Source organism: Melanotaenia boesemani, chromosome 5 (genome assembly GCF_017639745.1).
Source record: "Melanotaenia boesemani isolate fMelBoe1 chromosome 5, fMelBoe1.pri, whole genome shotgun sequence".
Taxonomy (NCBI): Eukaryota; Metazoa; Chordata; class Actinopteri; order Atheriniformes; family Melanotaeniidae; genus Melanotaenia; species Melanotaenia boesemani.
This window is the reverse complement of record NC_055686.1, coordinates 30,761,564-30,782,886: the sequence shown is the minus strand read 5'-3', so window position 1 is coordinate 30,782,886 and position 21,323 is coordinate 30,761,564. Positions and strand designations below refer to the sequence as shown.

The window sequence follows — 21,323 nt, the reverse complement described above, 5'->3', positions numbered from 1 at the left end:
GTTTTCTGCCACATCACAGCACTGAGACTTGTCTAGTAAAGGTCTTTAATGACATCAACTTGACCACAGACAGAAACATTTAAGTTGTGGTACTACTGGATCTCAGTGCTGAGTTTGATACAATCGAACATAAGATTTTATTAGACCAGCTAAAAAAAACTGGGCAGGACTTTCTGGTGCTGCAATTAAATGGTTTGAATACTATTTCAAAGACAAGGACTGCTTGGTGTCTATAGGTAACTATAAATTTGAGTGAATAAAAATAACACGTGGAGTTCCCCAAGGCTCCATCCTGGGACCACTGCTGTTCAACATCTACATGCTGCCACTTGCTCAAATTATGAAAAACAACTAAATATATCACCAAAACTATGCTGATGATACACAAATCTACATAACCATCGCACCAGGAGACTATAGTCCAATCCACTGCATCAATCAAATTAAAGATTGGATGTGCCAGAACTTATTTTAGTGAAATGAAGGCAAAACTGAAATAATAGTTTTTAGAGCCAAGGAAGAAAGATTAAAAGTCAGTACTCAGCTTCTAACAGCTAAGTTCAAAACTAACAACCAAGCCAGAAATCTGGGAGTAGTCATGGAGTCAGACATGAACTTTAGCAGTTATATTAAGACAGTTGTGAAGTGAATCTATTGTCACTTAAAAAAAACGTATAGAAGATAGAAAAACCTGTCCATGCATTTATCTTTAGTAAACTAGAAAACTATAATGTTATCCTCACAGGGCTCCCTAAAAAGTCTATCATAGCTGCAGTTAGTCCAGAACGCTGCTGCTCAAGGCCTCACCAAGAGTCACAAGTCCTGAGATCTTTCCAAAGATCAAAGAATTTAAAAACGCTTCAATTTACTGCCTTTTATGAAAACAACTGTGACAACTTCTTTACATTGTAACTTTTGTGATTTTTTTTTCTTTTTATTAAATTTCTTTTATTTCTTTTAAGTTTAAGTTTTGTATTGCTTTCTGCTCCCCACTGTAATGCCTTTAATGTTTTATGTAAATCACTTTAAATTATCTTGTGCATGAAATATGATACAGAAAAAAACTTGCCTTGAGTAGCTTTAATGCAATAATGCCCCTGAAGTTCTTCTAACCAGCGCATATTTATACTGCAAACACATTCTTTGAAGCTTTGCAACAAAGTCCTGAAATTGTGCCTCTTCTATGTTATGTGGACACGCATGTGTCCTTTCAAAGACTTATGCCACCTAAACAATTTACCACACACCTCACACCTGAATGGTTTGTCTCCTGTGTGGATTCTCATGTGTCGGTCTAAGCTTGACTTGTGACCAAATCTATGTCCACATTCATTACAGTGGAATGGTCTGTCTCCTGCGTGGACTCTCATGTGTTGGTCTAAACCTGTTTCTTGACGAAATGTACGTCCACATTCGTCACAGCTGAATGGTCTCTCTCCCGTGTGGATTCTCATGTGTCGTTTTAAGCTTGTTTTTTCACTAAATTTATGCCCACATTCATCACAGCTGAATGGTCTCTCTCCTGTGTGGATTCTCATGTGTATGTTTAAGGTTGACTTGTAAGTAAAGCTTTGTCCACATTCATCACAGCTGAATGGTCTCTCTCCTGTGTGGATTCTCATGTGGTCTTTTAAGCTTTTTTTGTGATAAAAGGCATGTCCACATTCATCACAGCTAAAGGGTTTATCTCCTGTGTGGATTCTGATGTGGTCTTTTAGGCTTCTCTTGTTACTAAAATCACGTGCACATTCATCACAGCTGAATGGTCTGTCTCCTGTGTGGGTTCTCATGTGTTCGTCTAAGCTTCTCTTTTGACGAAAGTCACGCCCACATTCATCACAGCTGAATGGTTTATCTCCTGTGTGGATTCTCATGTGTTCGTCTAAGCTTAATTTTGTACCAAATCTATTTCCACATTCATCACAGCTGAATGGTTTCTCTCCTGTGTGGACTCTCATGTGCTTGTCTAAGTTTCCCTTTTGACTATATCTATGTCCACATTCATCACAGCTAAATGGTTTCTCTCCTTTGTGGATTCTCATGTGTTTGTCTAAGTTTGATTTTAGACTAAATCTATGTCCACATTCATCACAGCAGAATGGTCTCTCTCCTGTGTGGACTCTCATGTGATGGGTTAAGTGTATTTTATGAACAAATCTATGTCCACATTCATCACAGCTGAATGGTCTCTCTCCTGTGTGGATTCTCATGTGCAGGTTTAATCTTGACTTTAGACCAAATTTTTGTCCACATTCATCACAGCTGAACGGTCTTTCTCCTGTGTGGATTCTCATGTGTTGGTTTAAGTGTGACTTTTGACCAAATCTTTGTCCACATTTTTCACAGCTGAAGGGTCTCTCTCCTGTGTGGACTCTCGTGTGTATCTTAAGGTTTCTTTTACGACTAAAGATTTTACCACAAACATCACATCCAAATGTTTTCTCTGTGTGGACTCTTTTCTGGATAATTCCATTTTCTGTTATTTTAAAATGTTTCTTACTGTTCAAACAGCTCAAAGACATTTTTTCTGAATGGTGTGCTAAGTGTTTCTGGAAAGATTTCTGGTAGTGAAACATTTTACCACATTCAGAGCAGCTGAGGGATTTGTTGGCAGCGTTACACTCCACATCACTGTTTACACCTGACCCATGTCCCCTGTTGTCATTCCAGTCTTTATCATCGTCTTCCATTTTAGGTCCAAAATGTGATAAACGTTTCATCTCAGAAGAGCCTGAAGTCTTTCTGTTACTATTTGGTTGTAAATAACTGTTTGGGTCTGGGTTACTGGTTAGTTCTGGTCCTCCACAGTCCTCTCCATCAGTTTCTGATTTAATCCATTTAGCTGGGCTGTTGGTTGGAGCTTCTACCTCTGTGTTGCCTTCAGTTTGGGTTTGATGAAGATTGGCTGAATATGAACAAGGCTGAAATTCTTTATCATCATCCTCATTCTTCAGAGGACCCATCCTCATTGGTAAAATGGTGACACTCTCCACCACCCCATCATCAACTGTTCTCAGTCCTGATTGGGCCATAGTTCCTCTTGTTCCTCTATTATTAGGTGGGGCTCTAGGTCCTGCTTGTCCAGACTCTATTAAAGGCACCCCCTCTGTAATCACCAACAGCTGCTGCACATCTGCAGGGAATACTGCAATAAAAAGGAAGATAAAGTTGGATTTCAAGACCACGCAGCAGAAAAAACCCCACCTCTTCCCCTCATAGCTTCTTCACAGTCACACCTTTAATATGGTTGCATGCACAATAACTCAGTCAAAAAGATGTACAAAATATTCAGTAATGTGTATATTTACATACATACATATTGTGAAAGCAATCGGTTAAAAACAATAAGTACAAAATAAACAAAACGGAACAGAGGACAACATAAAGCTGGTGAGTGACTAGATGGCATAGGACTGTCTGAACAAATGCGTTTTGAGTTGTGATTTGAAGAGAGGAAGAGAGTCTATGGTTCGTATATCAGGGGGAATAGAGTTCCAGGGATGGGGAGCAGAGTGGCTAAATGCTCGGCTCCCCATAGTGACGAGACGGGCAGGGGGGACAAGAAGCTGGAGAGAGGAGGAGGAGCGAAGTGAATGGACCGGACTGGCAGTGTGCAGGAGATCAGATATATACTTTGAATATATACTTTGAATGTAATGAGGAGAATTTTGAAGTTAATTCTTTGTTAAACAGGGAGCCAGTGAAGCTGTTGTAAGATGGGGGTGATGTGGTGAGTAGTAGGGGTCTGTGTAATGATGAGTGCAGCAGAGTTTTGGAGCTGCAGTTTTTGGAGGGATTTATTAGGGAGACCAAAGAGAAGAGAGCTGCAGTAGTCAATCCGGGAGGTAACAAGGCTGTGGACGAGGATGGCAGTGGTGTGGGGGGTGAGAGAGGGACGGAGACGAGAAATGTTTCTCAAGTGAAAATATGCAGACGGGTGATACTGTTAAAGAGTGCTGTTGAGGACGACACCCAGACTTTACCTGAGGGGAGGGAAGGACAGTTGAGTTGTTTATGGAAATGGGAAAGTGTGGGGCGTGCCTACCATGAGGATATCTGTTTTAGAACTGTTGAGTTTGAGGAAGTTGGATGAAAACCAAGAATGAATTTCTTGTGGACAAGTGGTGAGGGAGGTTGGAAGAAGTGAAGAGGTTGGTTTGGTAGAGAGGTAGAGCTGGGTGTCGTCTGCATAGCAATGAAAATTAATATTGTGTCTGCGAAAGATGTAACCAAGTGGAAGAATGTAGATAATGAAAAGGAGGGGCCCCAGGACTGAGCCCTGGGGCACACCAGCAGAGACAGGGAAAGAGTTTGATACATGGGATTTCAGTCGAATGAATTGTGTCAGCCAGAAAGGTAAGAAGTGAACCAGGTGAGGGGGATGTGAGTAATGCCGATGGATGATAGTCTGTCATGGAGAATGCTGTGAGAGATGGTGTCGAATGCTGCGGTGAGGTCAAGAAGGCTGAGAATGGATAGTAAATCTGAATCTGAAGCTATGAGAGGGTCGTGTTTCAGTACTGTGAAGGGGAGAATAAAACTGGAGAATGTGATTATGGGTGATGAGTAGGGGGCGGTGAAGTCCACTCCAGAGACTGCAGCTCTCCATGAGGCCAGGTGTTGGTAAATGTCAGAGATTTTGGAGACAAAGAAAGACATGAGTGAGTTACAGAAGTCAGTGGATTGCATGTGGTGGAGAAGAGAGTCAGGCGGCTTTGTAATATTGGTGAGGAGAGAGAAGAGAGTTTTGGAGTTGTGTTGATTGGACTGAATGACACCACAGTAGTAAACAGATTTTGTTAAGGAGAGACTGTCCTTGTATAGCATTACATGATTATTGTACATTTCTTTGTGTATATTGAGTCCAGTTTTGTTATAGAGTCGTTCCAGTTGTCGTCCTTGGAATTTGAGCCAACGGAGGGCAGGAGTGAACAACGGTGCAGAGCGGGTGAAAGAGACGAATCTGGTTTTCAGTGGAGCATGAGTGTTCAGAAGAGTATGAAGATTGTTGGTGTACAGTGTGTGCAGAATTATTAGGCAAGTTGTATTTTTGAGGATTAATTTTATTACAGAACAACAACTATGTTCGCGATGAAAACCAAAGACTCATAAATATCAAAGCTGAATATTTTTGGAAGTTGGAGCGGGACTTTTTTAGTTTTAGTATCTTAAGAGGATATCTGTGTGTGCAGGTGACTATTACTGTGCATAATTATTAGGCAACTTAACAAAAACCAAATATATACCCATTTCACTTATTTATTTTCACCAGGGAATTTTCACCTCCACCTTGCTGGCGTCTGAGTCGGAGTGGAGCTCTCTGCCCTGTACTGATCCAGCCACGGGCCCATCCATCTGGCCCATCAAGACTCACTCTCATTTCATCAGTCCATAAAACCTAAGAAAAATCAGTCTTATGATATTTCTTGGCCCAGTCTTGACGTTTTATCTTGTGTGTCTTGTTCAGTGGTGGTCGTTTTTCAGCCTTCCTTACCTTGGCCATGTCCCTGAGTATTGCACACCTTGTGCTTCTTGGCACTCCAGTGATGTTGCAGCTCTGAAATATGGCAAAACTGGTGGCCAATGGCATCTTGCCAGCTTCACGCTTGATTTTCCTCAGTTCATGGGCAGTTATTTTGCACCTTGTTTTTTCAACACGCTTCTTACGACCCTGTTGACTATTTTGAATGAAACGCTTGATTGTTTAATGATCACGCCTCAAAAGCTTGGCAATTTTAAGAGTGCTGCATCCCTCTGCAAGACATCTCACTATTTTTGACTTTTCAGAGTCCGTCAAATCTCTCTTCTGACCCATTTTGCCAAAGGAATGGAAGTTGCCTAATAATTATGCACACCTGATATAGGGTGTTGATGTCATTAGACCACACCCCTTCTCATTACAGAGATGCACATCACCAGATATGCTTAATTGGTAGTAGGCGTTCAAGCTTGTACCGGTTGGCGTTATTGTGTTTGTGCAGGACTCAAAAACCGCTGCGTGTTGCTCCGTTTGTGGCGTTTATTCAACTGACGCACACTACACACTTAACGACTTTTGCTGTACATCGCTACTGTCACCCTTAAAGACACAGTAACCAACAGGCGCATTAAGGAGAACAGCTGCCTGTTGAGAACATAACATCCCCCCCAGGAACTTAAGCAAACATTCGTCCCACACATCACCCAGCGTCATCATCACCCTGTCACATAGTCCCATGCCAGACAGGCGGGGCCCTCATCCTCTGAGGGCGTGATGGTGGTGAAGCTGCGTTGAGTGGCGCTGGTGGGTCATCCCCCACCCGATTAGCTCCTGGCCTGGGCTGCCAAGCTAACGCTGCCGGCGACAGGGGTGATGCTGGTGCAGCGGGGTTGCGGACTCTATGCAGACGGTTTGCGTGCCAACGAGTCCCGTTTTCCAGTCTGTAAGTGGCAGGCCCGAGCTGCTTAGTCACCCGCAGGGGCTCTGACCAGTATGACTGCAGCTTATTTTGGCGGTGGAGGCGTTTGATCCTGACCCAATCCCCTGCTGAAAACGAGGGGCTATGCACTCTGTGTGTGACATCATACTTCTTTTTCATCCGAGCCTGGGAATCTCTCACCTTAGCTCTAGCAATCTGGAGCCCTGGGCTCCCGCGCACAGGAGCAGGCTCAGCTCTCAAGCAGTCCAGTGGTTGCCGAAGTTCACGTCCGATCATGAGCAACGCAGGTGACACTCCGGTGGTGGAATGTTTGGAGGCCCGGATGGTCAGGAGAGTTTGGTTGAGAGCATCGCTGAAGGTCCTCCGTTCCTCTAGACATGCTCTGATACCATTTTTCAGAGTTTTATTCAGTCTTTCCACGCCGCCATTACTCTCTGGGTGATACACTGCCGTCCTGATGTGCTTGATGGACCGCAGTGTGAGAAACTCTGTGAACTCAACTGATGTAAATTGGGGTCCGTTATCAGTTGTGACCACACCTGGGAGGCCCCAGCGCCCAAACAGGTTGTCCAGGTGGTCGACAATGGTGTGCACAGTAATGGAGCTTAACTGAAAAACCTCTGGCCATTTCGAATGAAGATCGTGCACCACCAGCAGGTAACGGGCATGAGCCGGTGCCCCATGAAGTTCTCCGCAGATGCCGACCTGGATATGTTCCCAGGGTGAAGACGGCCAGGGCGTTGGGGTGAGAGGGGCTGTGACAGGCTGGCCTGTTTTCCCACTCAGAAGGCAGCAGGCACAGTTACGCACCAGCTCCTCAATGTCAGAGTCTATGCAGGGCCACCACACTGTATCACGGCAGCGCTGTTTTACCATGACCATCCCGAGGTGCCCCTCATGCGCCATGTGTAATACTCTGGACCTGAGAGTTTCTGGAACAACTGCACGGTGACCTCGAGCTAGGCACACTGCCCCCCAGCAGGAGAGCTCATCACGGAAGCGGTAGTAGGGGAGAAGCCTATCCTCCACTTTGGCAGGCCAGCCGTCCCGGACGTAGGTGCGGAGAGTCGTGAGGGCCTCATCAGCAGCTGAGGCCTGCTGCAACTCCTCCAGGGTGACTACTGAACTGAGAGGCCCGTGCAGGATGTGGACCCAGTCTTCATCGCCCTCAGGATCTGATGACACTTCGCCAATCTCTTTTGACACGGACACAGCCCTTGACAGGAGGTCGGCCACGGTGTTGGCCCGCCCAGGCATAAACTCCAGACTGAAGTTGTACTGGTTCAGCCTGTCAGCCCACCTTAAGAGTCTCATAGGCCTGTGTCCCGAGCCCTGGGTTGCCAGCAGTGCCATCAGCGCTTGGTAGTCCGTGCGTATGGTGAACGACCTCCCATATAAGTAAACATGCCAGCGTTTACAAGCCCACATGCAGGCCAGGGCCTCCCTCTCCCCCACAGAAAACCTCTGCTCCGCTAGAGTGAGTGCTCGTGAGGCAAAAGCCACCGGGCGTTCCACCCCATCTTGAATCTGGGAGAGCACAGCGCCCAGCGCCACCCCAGAAGCATCACAGGTGACTAAGGTGGGCGCGGTCATCCACCCCCGGGGCCTTGCCACTGAGGAGCTTTTTAACCACCTCAGCAACCTCAGCCCCAGAGATGGGAGAGTAAGTAAGTAAATGTTTATTTATATAGCACCTTTCAAGATAAAATCACAAAGTGCTTAACAACAAGATAAAACACTGAATAACAGTAATACAGAGATAATAAAAACAAATAAAACTAAGTAAAAAAAATAAAACTAAGTAAAAGCAAGTTTAAAAAGATGTGTTTTTAGCTGCATTTTAAAAGAGGTCATGGACTCCACAGATCTCAGGCCTAGAGGAAGGGAGTTCCAGAGGACAGGGGCCACTGCTGCAAAGGCTCTGTCACCCTTAGTTCTCAGCCGTGTTGATTTAACAACCAGCAGATGTTGGTGACTCGATCTCAAGGACCTGCTGGGCACGTAGAGCTGTAGGAGATCCCTGATGTATTCGGGTGCCTGGTCATGTAGGGCTTGATAGGTAAACACCAGAATTTTAAAATGCACCCTGTAATAGATGGGCAGCCAGTGCAGCTGGATTAGTAGAGGACTGACATGGGTGAATTTGGGGGATTTAGTTACCAGCCTTGCAGCAGCATTCTGAACCAACTGGAGACGGTCAAGCGATTTTTTGTTTAAATATGTGAAGAGGGAATTACAGTAATCCAGTCTGGATGAGATGAAGGCATGTACGATCATCTCCATCTCAGATGGTGAAACAACTGGGCGCAGCTTAGCAATGTTTTTGAGGTGATAGAAACAAGAGCGAGCAAGTAATTTTACATGAGCATCTAAGGACATTGCAGGGTCAAGGGTTACCCCAAGGTTCCTGACCGAGGACTTAATGCATGAGGCAAGTGGGCCGAGACTCTCAGCTATCTCAGGTAAAAATCTGTCAGGGGCACAAACAAGGACCTTGGTTTTTTCATCATTAAGTTGAAGAAAGTTATCATTCATCCAGCTCCTGACAGCATCCAAACACCCAAGCAATGTCTGAATCTTAAAAACATCCTGAGGTTTAAAAGAAATAAAAAGCTGAATATCATCAGCATAACAATGATAAGAAATATCTTTAAAAGAGCCGATAATGTGCTGCAGTGGCAGCAAATATAAAATAAACAATAAAGGACCCAGAACAGACCCCTGTGGAACATCAAAATCAAGAGCTGAAGAAGAGGATTTAAACTTTGCAGCAGCCACGGAGACTAATCTCCCAGAGAGATAAGAGGAGAACCAATTAAAAGCAGATCCTGAAACCCCCACCTAGTGTTTCAGCCTGTCCAGCAGGATGCGATGATCTACAGTGTCAAAAGCTGAGGTCAAGTCTAGTAACAATAACACAGAGCAATGACCTGCATCGCTCTGTATCAGGATGTCATTGGTGACTCTGAGCAGGGCTGTTTCAGTGGAGTGAGCCCTGCGAAAGCCAGACTGGAAATGATCCAGGATATGGTGTGTCTCTAAAGCAGCTGTAAGCTGCTTAGCAACAATTTTTTCTAAAATTTTAGAGATAAATGGCAAATGTGAAATAGGTCTATAACTGCTAAAGAGGGAGGGATCAAGCTTGGGTTTTTTTAAGAGTGGATGAATGACAGCATTCTTGAAATAGCCAGGAACTTGACCAAGCAGCAGAGAGGAGTTAATTATTGTGAGGACACAGGGACCAGTAGCCAGGAAGACATCTTTAAAAAGGGATGTAGGTAGAACACCAAGAGAGCAGGAAGATGCCTTCATTGAGCCAACTAATGTCACCAGCTCGGATAAAGAAACAGGTGAAAATTTATCTATAATCACAGGCCGAGCTGGACTGGGAACTGGCAGAAACACAGCTGACGGAGACAAAGAGCTTCTCACCGTTTTGACTTTATCAGAAAAAAAGGCTAGGAATTTTTCACAATCCTCATTTGAAGCAATAGGGACAGCAGGAGCAGTAGTAGTAATTAATTAAGTAATGGTGTTCTTGTCCCTGGGGTGCCTGGCCTTGGTGTTGGGTTGGCGTGGCCCGCGGTGGCTTTGCCTGGGGCGGTCGGGCCCCGTCGGGTTCCTGGGTGGGGCTTTGCTGGGGGGAGGGGGTGGCCCTTGGGCCTGTGGGGCGCCTGCCCTCCGTGCGGCCCGCGCCGCAGCGCCCGGCGCCCGCTGGGCCTGCTCACCATCGCCCTGGGCTGCCCGGTGCCCCTGCCCCGTCGCGCCGGGGGTTCCGGTCTGGGGATCCCTCTGCTCTGGACCAGGTGGGCCGCTGCTCTGTGTGCTTTGGCTGTCCCGGGCTTGGTACTCTGTGGATCTGCTTGGCCTTTGGGGCCTCGGGCTCCCCCCGTCCCCCGCTGATGCTTCAGGGTGCGGCGTGATCGCGGCCCCCTTGCGGGTACACATTTCCTCCCTGTTGCATGGCCACACATGCATATTAACACGTGCATGCTCACAAACGTGCTCTTCTCTCCATCCGCTTCTCACTAGATGTAGCTGATGTTTGTGTGTTGGTACGTTCATCTGCAGGTACGTTTGATGACTATTGTAATTTTTTATATTATCATCATTCTATCTTTCTTTCGGTATCATGTAGTACTGTGGTAGTTTATATTGTTGTTTTTTTTTTTTTGTTTTTTTTTTTTTTTTGTGATATGTTCTGGGCCGCATAGACAACTGTTATTTCCACATTTTAATCCTGCCCTTTTCTCTCCCTTTTTTTTTCTCTCTCTCTTTCTTCCTCTATCCCTGTCAGGTTCGGCACTGACATATAAGACTAAAGAAAATAAGATTACAATAAAAATAATAAAAATATCAAGGGCAGCCATGTATATAACATGTCTCCCTTGGTAGAGCAAATCTGTCAAGCAAAATATGGCACACAGATCACCGTTCTGTATGTTAGGATGCTGGACAGGACAGGGTTAAAAAAAAAAAAAAAAAGGCTAGGAATTTTTCACAATCCTCATTTGAAGCAATAGGGACAGCAGGAGCAGTAGTAGTAATTAATTAAGTAATGGTGTTAAATAACACTTTAGGATTACCACGACTTTTTGTGATTAGATCTGAGAAGTAGGCAGCCCTTGCATCTTTAACAGCATCATTAAAGGAAGCCAGGAGATCCTTCAAGTAAAGCAGGTGGACATGCAAACCAGTTTTCTTCCACAACCGCTCAGCTCTTCTACAGCAGCGTTTTAGACAGCGAGTGCTGTCGTTTAACCAAGGGGATAACTTAGCCACAGAAGCAAATCTGGTTTTAACAGGACATACTTTATCTAAAATGGAGAGACTAAAATCATTAAAAAGATCAATGGAGAGATCAAGGTCGTCATCAGAGGATAAGACTAAATCAAAAGCAGCAGAAAAAACACCAGCAGTAGAGTCGTCGATGATACGAGAGCTCACCTCTCTCCGAACAGGAGAGATCAACACAGGAAAGGACAAGTTAAAAAAAATACAGAGGTGATAAGAAATAAAAATGTCCTCAGAAAAAAGACAATCAATATCCAACCCCAAAGTAAAAACAAGGTCTAATGTGTGGCCTTTGGCATGTGTGGGCACAGACACATGCTGGGTAAAATTAAAAGAATCCATGACACTGATGAAACCTCTGGCAAAGAGAGCCAGCACCAGCTACCCCAGACTCTGTTTCCTCATCGGAAGACGTGTTGGTGGGATTGAGAAGGTTATTGCCTCCACCACCTCACAACGTCCCGAGTCTAGGTCAGCAGCCCTCCATTCCCACTGTACACAGTGTTGATGGAGCACTGCTTTCCCCTCGTGAGCAGCCGGGTGGTGGACTAGAATCTCCTTGAAGCCATCTGGAAGTCATTCTCCATGGCCTCTCCAAACTCCTCCCGTGCCCGAGTTTTTGCCTAAGCGACCGCCAAAACTGCGCTCTGCTTAGCCCGCTGATATCCATCAGCTGCCTCTGGAGTCCCACAGGCCAAAAAGGTCCAATAGGACTCCTTCTTCAGTTTGATGGCATTCCTTACTGCTGGTGTCCACCAACATGTTCGGTGTTACCGCCACGACAGGCACCTACAACCTTACGGCCACAGCTGCAGCTGGCTGCCTCGGCAATAGAGGCATGGAACACAGCCCACTCAAACTCAATGTCCCCCGCCTCACCCGGGACATGGTTGAAGCTCTGCTGGAGATGGGAGTTGAAACTCATTCTTACAGGGGACTCTGCCAGACGTTCCCAGCAGACCCTCACAACACGCTTGGGTCTGCCAGGCCTGACCGGCATCCTCCCCCACCATCTGAGCCAACTCACCACTAGGTGGTGATCAGTTGACAGCTCCGCCCTTCTCTTCACCCGAGTGTCCAGAACATGCGGCCGCAAGTCCAACAATACGACTACAAAGTCGATCAGCGAACTGCGGCCTAGAGTGTGGCCCGTCCCCCCACCTGAAGGCGAAGGGAAGCTACCCTTTCGTCCACCGGGGTAAACCCTAACATACAGGCGCCAAGTTGTGGAGCAATTAGCATGCCCACACCTGCTCGGCGTCTCTCACCAGGAGCAACTTCAGAATGGAAGAGGGTCCAGCCTCTTTCAAGGACAATGTTTCAAGAGCCCAAGCCATGCGTCGAGGTGAGTCCGACTATATCTAGCCAGAACCACTCAACCTCGCGCACCAGCTCAGGCTCCTTCCCTGCCAGAGAGGTGACATTCCACGTCACTAGAGCTAGCTTTTACAGCCAAGGATCAGACTGCCAGGGTCCCCGCCTCTGGCAGCCACCTAGCTCACACTGCACCCGACCCCTATGGCCCCTCCTGCAGCAGGTGGTGAGCCCACAGGAGGGGAGCCTGATCACTGGTGGCCGGGCCTACACTCTTATGCCATATTAATATCTGCTCAGCTGGCTGGAAGCAGTGTTGTTTTTGGCAGGCATCTCAGTTTTAGTCTTAGTTTTCGTCGTCATGACTTACTAGTTTTAGTCACGTTTTAGTCATGTCTAAGTTTGATAGTTTTAGTCTAGTTTTAGTCGACGAAAGTCTAGATGTAGTCAAATAAAAAAATTAATTTAGGTCAATAATACATATTAAAAAGTGGAATCAAGGTTGACAGGTTATAACAAGTATTAAGTACCTTAATGCTTTTGCATAATAACCAGATCCTTTACCAGACTGATAGCTTTAGCCGAGACTTTCCCATCAACAGAGATGCAGTGCTGCCATGCTATACTTAACTGCTGTTGGGCGGAAACCTTTTATTTCTATATTTCACCTATTTTCATGAATTGATGCCCTACTTCATCATACAGAAATGTCACACAAGAAAATAGCTGATCTACAAGTTCAACATATAGCAACACATTGTGAGCTTGTTGTTTGGTTATTTTCATCAAAAATTAAAGGAATGGTTTTCGACTTAGAAGGTTTCCCAGCCAACAGCAAATACTCTAATCAATTATGATGGATTATAGTTAAATGGTAAATGGCCTGTACCCATTCACACACACAAACATTCACACACTGATGGCGGAAGCGACCGTGCAAGGCGCTCAACCATGACCCATCAGGAGCAATTAGGGGTTCGGTAGGGCTGGGCAATTAATCGAATTTTAATTGCAATTACGATCTGGGTTTTCAACTATCATAAAAATGAAATGGTCCGATTATTTTTCGTCTTTCGATTTGTGCTGTTTTCAAATCGAGCACAGCTGTCAATGCAGCGCTTTGCTGCAGACTCCTCCCACAGCCCCGTCCGCTTTAGTTTTATTCAGAATGAGTTGCAGACACCTGGACACACGGGAGGCGGCGTCGCTCCTTCTCCATCATTTTCTATGTAAACTTGCACGAGGAAGCGAAAATCGCTGCCCTCCTCCAGCCAAGCGACAGACGACAGTCGTGCATGTAAAATATTGCGTTCGTGCATGCAGACATGCACACGGGGGCTTGCAACGCAACACAAAAAAATAGAAAAATGTTCAATTTTTGTGAGTCGCAACTAAATAATCCACCAGCTCCCAGAGTCACAGAGAGACAAACGTTATAAACAAACAGAACTTTTTTTTCACTTAACACAGTGAACAATCCGGGATTTAAGAAACTCATCAACACTTTGGACAAACTGTATCACTGCCATCTCAACACCATTTTAGTGGACTGTCTCTTTCTTCCCTGTATGATGAGTGTAGTGAGGGTGTTGTGAAAGACGTGGTGACAGTCCGATGTTTCGCCACCGCTACGGACCTGTGGTAAAGCCGCACCAGAGCCGTAGAGAAATGTCGTGCTACATTTTATTGACGTATATTTCAACGTGAAAACAAAATGTCTCCAGACTATTTTTTCCCAGATCACACCAGGCGGAACATAGCTGCTGGTCTGAGACAAACAATAGCTATGGGGACCTGGTGGAAAGAAACTAGTCAGCATTACCACAGTAAACACTTCAAATGTCACCATAAAAAGTATGAACGAGGTCTTGTAATAAAGCAGTTTCTCAGCGCAACCACTGCCTTCCTTTCCTTGTGTTTCACCCTGTTAACAAGTGTAGAGAGGAGTGTAGGGAGTTAACCCCGAAGCGAATGCTACTTAGGCCCTGGAGAAGAAGAATCTCCCCAGTGTCTTCCAACCACGATCAGAAGAGGAAAACGGGAAAGGTTAACATATAAATGAATCAACTACTTATCTGTGTACGCTGCATGTCTGGTTAAGGGCGTGGCCAAGGTGCAGCAGTGTTGCTGACTGACAGATTGCACTCACAATAGGCAGAAATGTTGTACATTTTTAATGTCGGACAATCAGCCCTTAAACATTTTCGTCTCGTCAACAAAATCTCACTAACATCTCGTCACGTTTTTGTCATCAGAGAGCTTGTCACCGTTTCATTTTCGCCACAAAAAAAGGTTAGTCAACGAAATAAATTCGTCATCGTCATCACTGACGAAAACAACACTGGCTAGAAGTAATCTCAGTGAAGCTAGAAATGGTGAAATCAAAGCTACTCACTACATGGAAACATTATTGTATTCAGAAAGAGCTTCATCTGCTGGCTGTCTGTGTGTGATGCATTAAGGGGAGTGTAAACAAGGTTTCATTCCTCCATTTTTTCATGCAGCTCCCCATCTCATCCTGGACTCAGTGTTTGATAAAGGATAGTTAGCCCCAAGTTACAGTTTTCAGTTGTCAGTGTTTAAGTCGGTGTTGAAGCATCCAATGTTTTTTATTCCAATTAGGAAAAGTAGGAGAAAAAGGTGCTTTTGCAACTGAGATAGTAACTCTGCTTTATTTATAATGTTATATTAAAACTTGTGGCTGAGACACAAACATTTTTAACTTGTCATGTTGTTTGCAGACAGCATAGCGGGTGTTGTATCTGTTCAATGGCAGTGGGATGTTTTTTAGTCCTGCTGATCTGTTTATGATGACTGTTTATGATCAAATTAAGTCACTTTGGATAAAAGCATCTACTAAATGATTATAGAATAGAATAGAAAAGAATAGAATAGACTAAGTGAAGCAGCTGCCTTCTTCATTACTATGCTGGCCTCAACAGAGACTATTTAGACTATTAGAAGGATTAGGTCTAACGTGACAGCAACCGGATAACTGACAGCAGCAAATCTGAATGAGGACACACTAACTAGCCACCTAGCATAACTCGGCCTTTAAGATTTGCAGTGCTGTCAAAGGAAGCACCTGGACAGCACTGGACAACATAAACCTGCGTTTGGAGTGTCCTTCAGGATATGAATCACAGTGCTGTTCAGGTCTGATTGCCATTTCTGAGAGATGGCCTCTGTAATCCTGGCTATGTGAAGGTTACGTTATGTTAAAAGTCCAAACTGTATGTCTGTATTTCTTTGGGTTCATTATAAATATTAATAAAGGCACACATTCTGATGGCTATCAGTAACAGTGACTAAGTCAACCCTCTTATAGTCTGGACTCTAACATAATATGTGACCCTCATATAGCCTGAATCACAGAGGTCACCATTTCTGATAACCATCACAAAATGTGACTTGACTGTACCTGCATTTTAATGAACTCAGGCTTAAATACAAGCATTTTCAAGAATTCGCCCATCTTCTAAGATATACATGCAGAAAAATGTACGCCTCTCTGTGGTCACAGATTCTGATAGGTCACAGATTTTGCTCTGGCTTAGCTGTTAGCTCACTTTACAGCTAGCAAAATAAAAGTAGTTAGCTACTGACATATACTGTTAGCTCACATAAAGTTGTAGGTAATAGTTAAACAGAACTAGCTTGTTGACACTATAAAGTTGTGAGAATATCTGAGACATTTCACATCCAGCATGATGTTGCTTTTATTGTTGTTTAAGATAAAAAAAAATTATTTGAGAGCCGTACTTTAGGATTATTTAGAGATACCCCGCTGAATAAAAAGTTCTTTATATGACAAAAACCTTTTGTCATATAATGCATCCCCCATCTTGTGATGAAAGCCAAACATGCAGGGTTGAAATTGTGTTGTCTACCTACCTTATAATTATTCTATTTTTACCAAGTGGCAGCCTCCACCTGTAAAATGTGACAGCCTCCACCTGTAAAATGTGAAGCCTATGTGGAAGTGCAAAAAAATTGCAGTTCACCCCTCATCCACTAGGAGCTGGCTCCAAAACAGAGCAAATGCCCACAGACTCCCATGTTAAAAAGAACAACTTCACTGCAAAAATAAACATGTTTAAAGCCTGGTACAAAAATCCATTTGAGGATTAATAGGTCGAGTTTACCTTCATGACAATCTTAAAATTTGGCATAATTAGGGGCATGACTTTTTGATTGACAGGTATCCAATATCCGCAGAAAGAAGGGAGAGTGCAGCACAACTGCGATTTTTAGCCGGCTAACAGCGTGCCTTAGCTTTAGCCCGCCTATCTCCGTTAGCTGGTTAGCTACCGTTTCTCGGGATTAGCTCGGTTAGCTCTTAGCTACAAACAGCTCGGAGTTTGATGGTTGTCAATCATCCACCCCCACCTTCACAGTCCCTCTTTTAGATCAACCTTTTTGCCCATTTTTGGATTTTCCGGGACTAACAACATGCTTGACGCTACCAAGATGGCGATGGTGGGAACTCTCAACGAGCTTCAGTTTTGCTCTTCAGAAACCTACGGGTGATGTCATGGAGGCTCTGTCCATCTTTTAGGTACAGTCTATGCTTTTTACTCATCAGTGCAATATTCATACATGTGACTTCTATATACTAGCTATTAAAACATGAGGAGCCATATAAACCATATAAAACTTCAAATCAGCATTTCTGCTTTAACTGTGTTCTCTTTTTGTCATATTTGACCACCCAAAACATGGGAAAATGAAAAAATTATTTCTGAATTGTTTGAGAGGAAGATTTTTTTATATAGCCACGCCACATTTTTTAATCTGTCATTCATAAGTGACTAAATGCTGCCAAAAAAACACTGTGGGAAAAAAAAAGTTGCACTTCTTAAATGAGCTAATGAAGCTAATAAAGAACAATCACTGGGTAGCTCTTATGAAATGACTAATTGGTAAAAAAAAAAACAACAAAAAAAACTGAAATGTCTCTTTACCACACCCACTCCTCCCCCACCAACTGCCACCTTGGTGGCAACTGGACAAGAAGAACAGACTGAACGTGTAATGGGCTCGACACACCGGAGCCAAACAACGATAGCAAAGGCGGCAGTGTCACACATTGCGCTCTCGGATAGCTTGTCTCTAAAAAATTTGATTGGTTATGATATTGGAGAGAATTTTGACATTTTCAAACCAGTCCATGACAGACAAGGAATGAAGGATGAAGAGATTTTGCTTGAATTGACAGAAATCTTCCTGTTGACTCTATTGTACAAAAGAGAAAGACAACTTTGGGTTCATTCCATTTTACAAACAAGGAAACAGCATGATGAATATCATCATTTGATGGCGGACCTCAAGGCTGATATATCCAGGACCTATGTTTGGACAAATTCACCCTGGCGCCACGTCGCTGCCTTTTTATTTACATCTCTATCATCTTTGGTGAAGTATTGGAAAGTATTGGAAAGTCAGATACAGCTAAAATGACTGTTCCTCCATGTTGAAAGCATTTCCAGACAGCACTGTATAGCCTGCTCTCATTGGTCAGTCAACAAAACCCTCACTGGTTGGTTGTAGCGCAATGCGACAGCGACAAAAATGGATAATTGTTCTATTTTCTTGTGTCGCGTCGCAAGCCCCCGTGTGAACATCTACGTGAACAAGCACAACATTTCACATGCCTGTTGCTTGGCTGGAGGAGGACAGCGATTGTCACCTCATTGTGCAAGATCCATCGAAAATGATGGAGAAGGAGCAACGTCGCCTCTTTTGTGTTGAGCCCATAAGACTCTGCAACAGTGCTAAGTTTCTATACAGCTTTATCTGTAAAATGTAAAATGTGGGTTTTCTATGCTTGTCAGCAACGTATCTGTCTTATAGCAAGTAAGGTTAGCGAATGTCACAGCAAGTTACAGTTGTGTACAGGTTTGATTGTTTGGAAGTGTTTTACACAAACGCAGGAGTTTACAAACGAGCACGCCTGGTTTGATAAAAGAGATTAGCTTGAACTTATAGCAGAGTTAGTAAAATGTTTTCATAAGGTTTTATTTTTTGTGACGTTTTCCATTTACTCTGCTTTCTGTTTGTTTCCAGAGTGGCTTTGGTCATTTTCTGTTTATTGTTTAAAACATAAAACCGCTCATAAATGCAGGCCTGGAGTTTCAACTATGTGTCTTGACCAACAGCTATTCTGTCTTTTTTATAAATGCATCCATCTGTTTTGTCTAATGGAAAACCTGCCAATATAAAAAATGCACAACCCACTGCAGCTTATATCACTGTCCACTGTGTCTAGAATCATGTCATCTAGGCTCCAGCATCACCTTCATGTGCATATAGAAAATGCAGTCCCGTTTAAAGGTAATTATTTTCATTAAAAAAATACATTTGTGTGTGTCTGTGTGTGTTGTTGTTGCTATTTTTTTTTACTTGCTTGTAGATGTAGTCATAATTTATTGCTTTGGTAAACTACTTGGTTCTAAATGCAGCTTTATTTTTAATATAAGAAAACTTTCACAGTCACTGAATCCTGGAAAACTGGAAAGACCTGGTCTCCAAATACAGGTGGAACTTGACTGCAAGTATTATGTTATTTCAACTAAACTGTGAAAAACACCCTAGTCTACTAACTCCTTTCTTAAATGCTAGAAATTTCCAGAACAACCATATGAGAATGACCGACATCTTTATGCTGGTGGTAAGACCCATTACCGTCTGGTTAAATACTGCCAACTGTAAACCTGTTCATATGAAATAGTTTTTATTCATAGTTTGCCCTGTACATTTTACTGGATGCAACCTATGGTTTCTCCAATGTAATTATCCCACCTTAAACACAACACTGGGACCCAAATGCCAAACAATAAAACAACAAATCATATCTACTTATCGAGGGGGGGTTGCATTTGTCTATTGGACAGAGTCCTGCAATGCCCTCTTGCGAGATGACGTGCCATCAGTGTTCAAACTGAGGAAAAAGACTGGATGGCATCGCCATGGTCTGTAATGTGTGTGTGTTTATGCGTCAGATTAACTACACTGCAATATCTCATTTTATTTTATTTATTAGATGTCTAACTTTCTCTAAAATGCAAAAACTATTGTGGACATTTAATTTTGCATTAAAACTTCTCTTCAGTAATTTTTCAGATGTGTTGGTAACTCTATAAAAAGTCTGTTCATGTTGAGTTTTATTCAACATGAGCAGTCTTTTTCATCTGGATCTTTGTCAGAGGTTCTTTTTCCCCAACACACTGTTATACTGAAGGTGCTGGGGTGAATGGCACCAGGCTAATTAAAGTAAATGTGGTTTCAATTTGCTTCACCTCTTTGTGCTGCAAAATATGTAAAATCAAAACTAAATTTAAACATTGACATTAAATAGAATGCAAACTAAATGACAATGAGCAGAACTCAACTATGGAAACTGAAACTAAAGAAGACAAAAAAAAAGAAGAGAGAGAACGCTCAACAAATACGAAACTATAACTGCTCATGTTGTCATTTGTGAAAATACACAACATCCACCTTCAGATTTAAGGCTTACAATTCAAGTCCACATGTTGGGCCAATCATACGCAGTTAATATTGTCCATATTAAAATCAGTTGATTGTGCCAAAAACATTCAATGGGGGTTTATTAATTAAAAAGAATGTTGTTTTTAGGAGAAGATCGTATGCTTGCTTGATCATTGTGCTTAATGTTATTTATAACGTTAACTGGTTAAAACATTCTTGGCCAGTTTGTTGGTGCATTTTATTTGGATTTGTTTTTTCTATTTCTGCACTATAGTGGAGGTGTCCTGAGAGTGGAGCCAGGACAGGTGCCATGCCATAAAGTGATCGACTGCCAGAAACTGATTAGATGGCTGCAGGAGCGGCGCAGCCTGTTAGTGCCGTGTCACTCAATTTCTCAGTCTGCGGCTGTTCCTCTTGGTATAAAAGGAAATAAAACTTTGTAAATCAATACTTAAATCATATACTAGCTAGATTTTACATACTTTAAATAAACAAGCATAAGACAAACACATGACGCCTGAGCAGTGAAGCAGCAACATGCTTGGATGTTATTTCTTCTTGCAGCACCTCTTCGCCTGCAGCTGTAATTAATCCATTAAAGCGCTTGAGAATTTATACTCTATTTCTTAATTTAGACATACTGTCACTTGCGTTTGCGTGCCATGTCGGTTTTATGCCGTGAGTAACAACCACAGACCAGAGACACAGAGAAACTGAGCGACACGGCGCAGGCTGCGCGCTCCCGCGGCCGTCTAATCAGTTTCTGGCAGACGATCAATTTATGGCACGACATCTGTCCAGGCTCTAAAGTGGAGCTCTGCAAACAGACTGTCTTGGTGGATTTCGCTTGCGCTTACACAATAGGCATGCATATCTCGGCAGCCATGTTGTTCTCGGTATAACACCTGCTATATAACACCGTTCCTCTGTTAAAGCGACGTAGATCCGACATTCTGTGCTTTCTGGACACTCACCGATTAAAGCCAACACATGAAACCAACATGTATATTCTCACCTCCCTTCCCGACGAGGCTTCCCTCGATAACAAGTCTTTGTCTGATCCTTCTTCGGCCCTGTCGTTTCTCCCCAGCGAGCTGGTTTCCGCAGAGGACAGCAACCAACAATCGTCAGTATCCAGATACGTCGGATTCTCTAGCTGGAGTTTAAACTTTTCATTAAATAATGTTGCAGAAATACCTTAAAACGAAGTGAAACAGATCTTCGGACACTTTACCTCCGCTTTATTCTAGACGTTATGCTCGAGCCCGTCTGCTCAACACCGCCTCGAATATACAAACCGGACGT

At 43.6% G+C, this 21,323-nt stretch overlaps 2 protein-coding genes across 7 annotated transcripts in view; both read right to left on the bottom strand.

The window, feature by feature from the left end:
• The window catches only part of LOC121639883 (zinc finger BED domain-containing protein 4-like), an 18,098-nt gene extending 3,538 nt beyond the window's left edge, over window positions 1-14,560 (bottom strand). The window contains exons 1-2 of one of the 2 annotated variants that reach the window (XM_041985471.1): window positions 14,550-14,560; window positions 1-301 (exon numbers count right to left, since the gene is read on the bottom strand). The exon at window positions 1-301 is cut by the window's left edge and continues 1,077 nt beyond it. The gene's annotated coding sequence lies outside the window, so the exon portion shown is untranslated. Of the gene's footprint in view, window positions 554-14,549 lie in introns of those variants that run through there. The other variant, XM_041985470.1, reaches the window with a different exon arrangement.
• On the bottom strand, window positions 548-21,323 carry LOC121639865 (gastrula zinc finger protein XlCGF57.1-like). Of its 5 annotated transcripts, XM_041985442.1 has the most exons (4): window positions 21,216-21,323; window positions 21,034-21,112; window positions 2,520-3,145; window positions 548-2,480 (listed from the first exon to the last, which is right to left on the bottom strand). In XM_041985442.1, the coding sequence occupies exons 3-4, from the start codon at window positions 3,030-3,032 to the stop codon at window positions 1,182-1,184; spliced, it is 1,812 nt and encodes a 603-aa protein (XP_041841376.1). In that variant the 5' UTR covers window positions 3,033-3,145; window positions 21,034-21,112; window positions 21,216-21,323; the 3' UTR covers window positions 548-1,181. The 5 variants fall into 5 exon arrangements, with proteins under 5 accessions (XP_041841376.1, XP_041841372.1, XP_041841374.1 ...); XM_041985438.1 differs by having other exon boundaries at window positions 548-3,145; XM_041985440.1 differs by having other exon boundaries at window positions 548-3,133.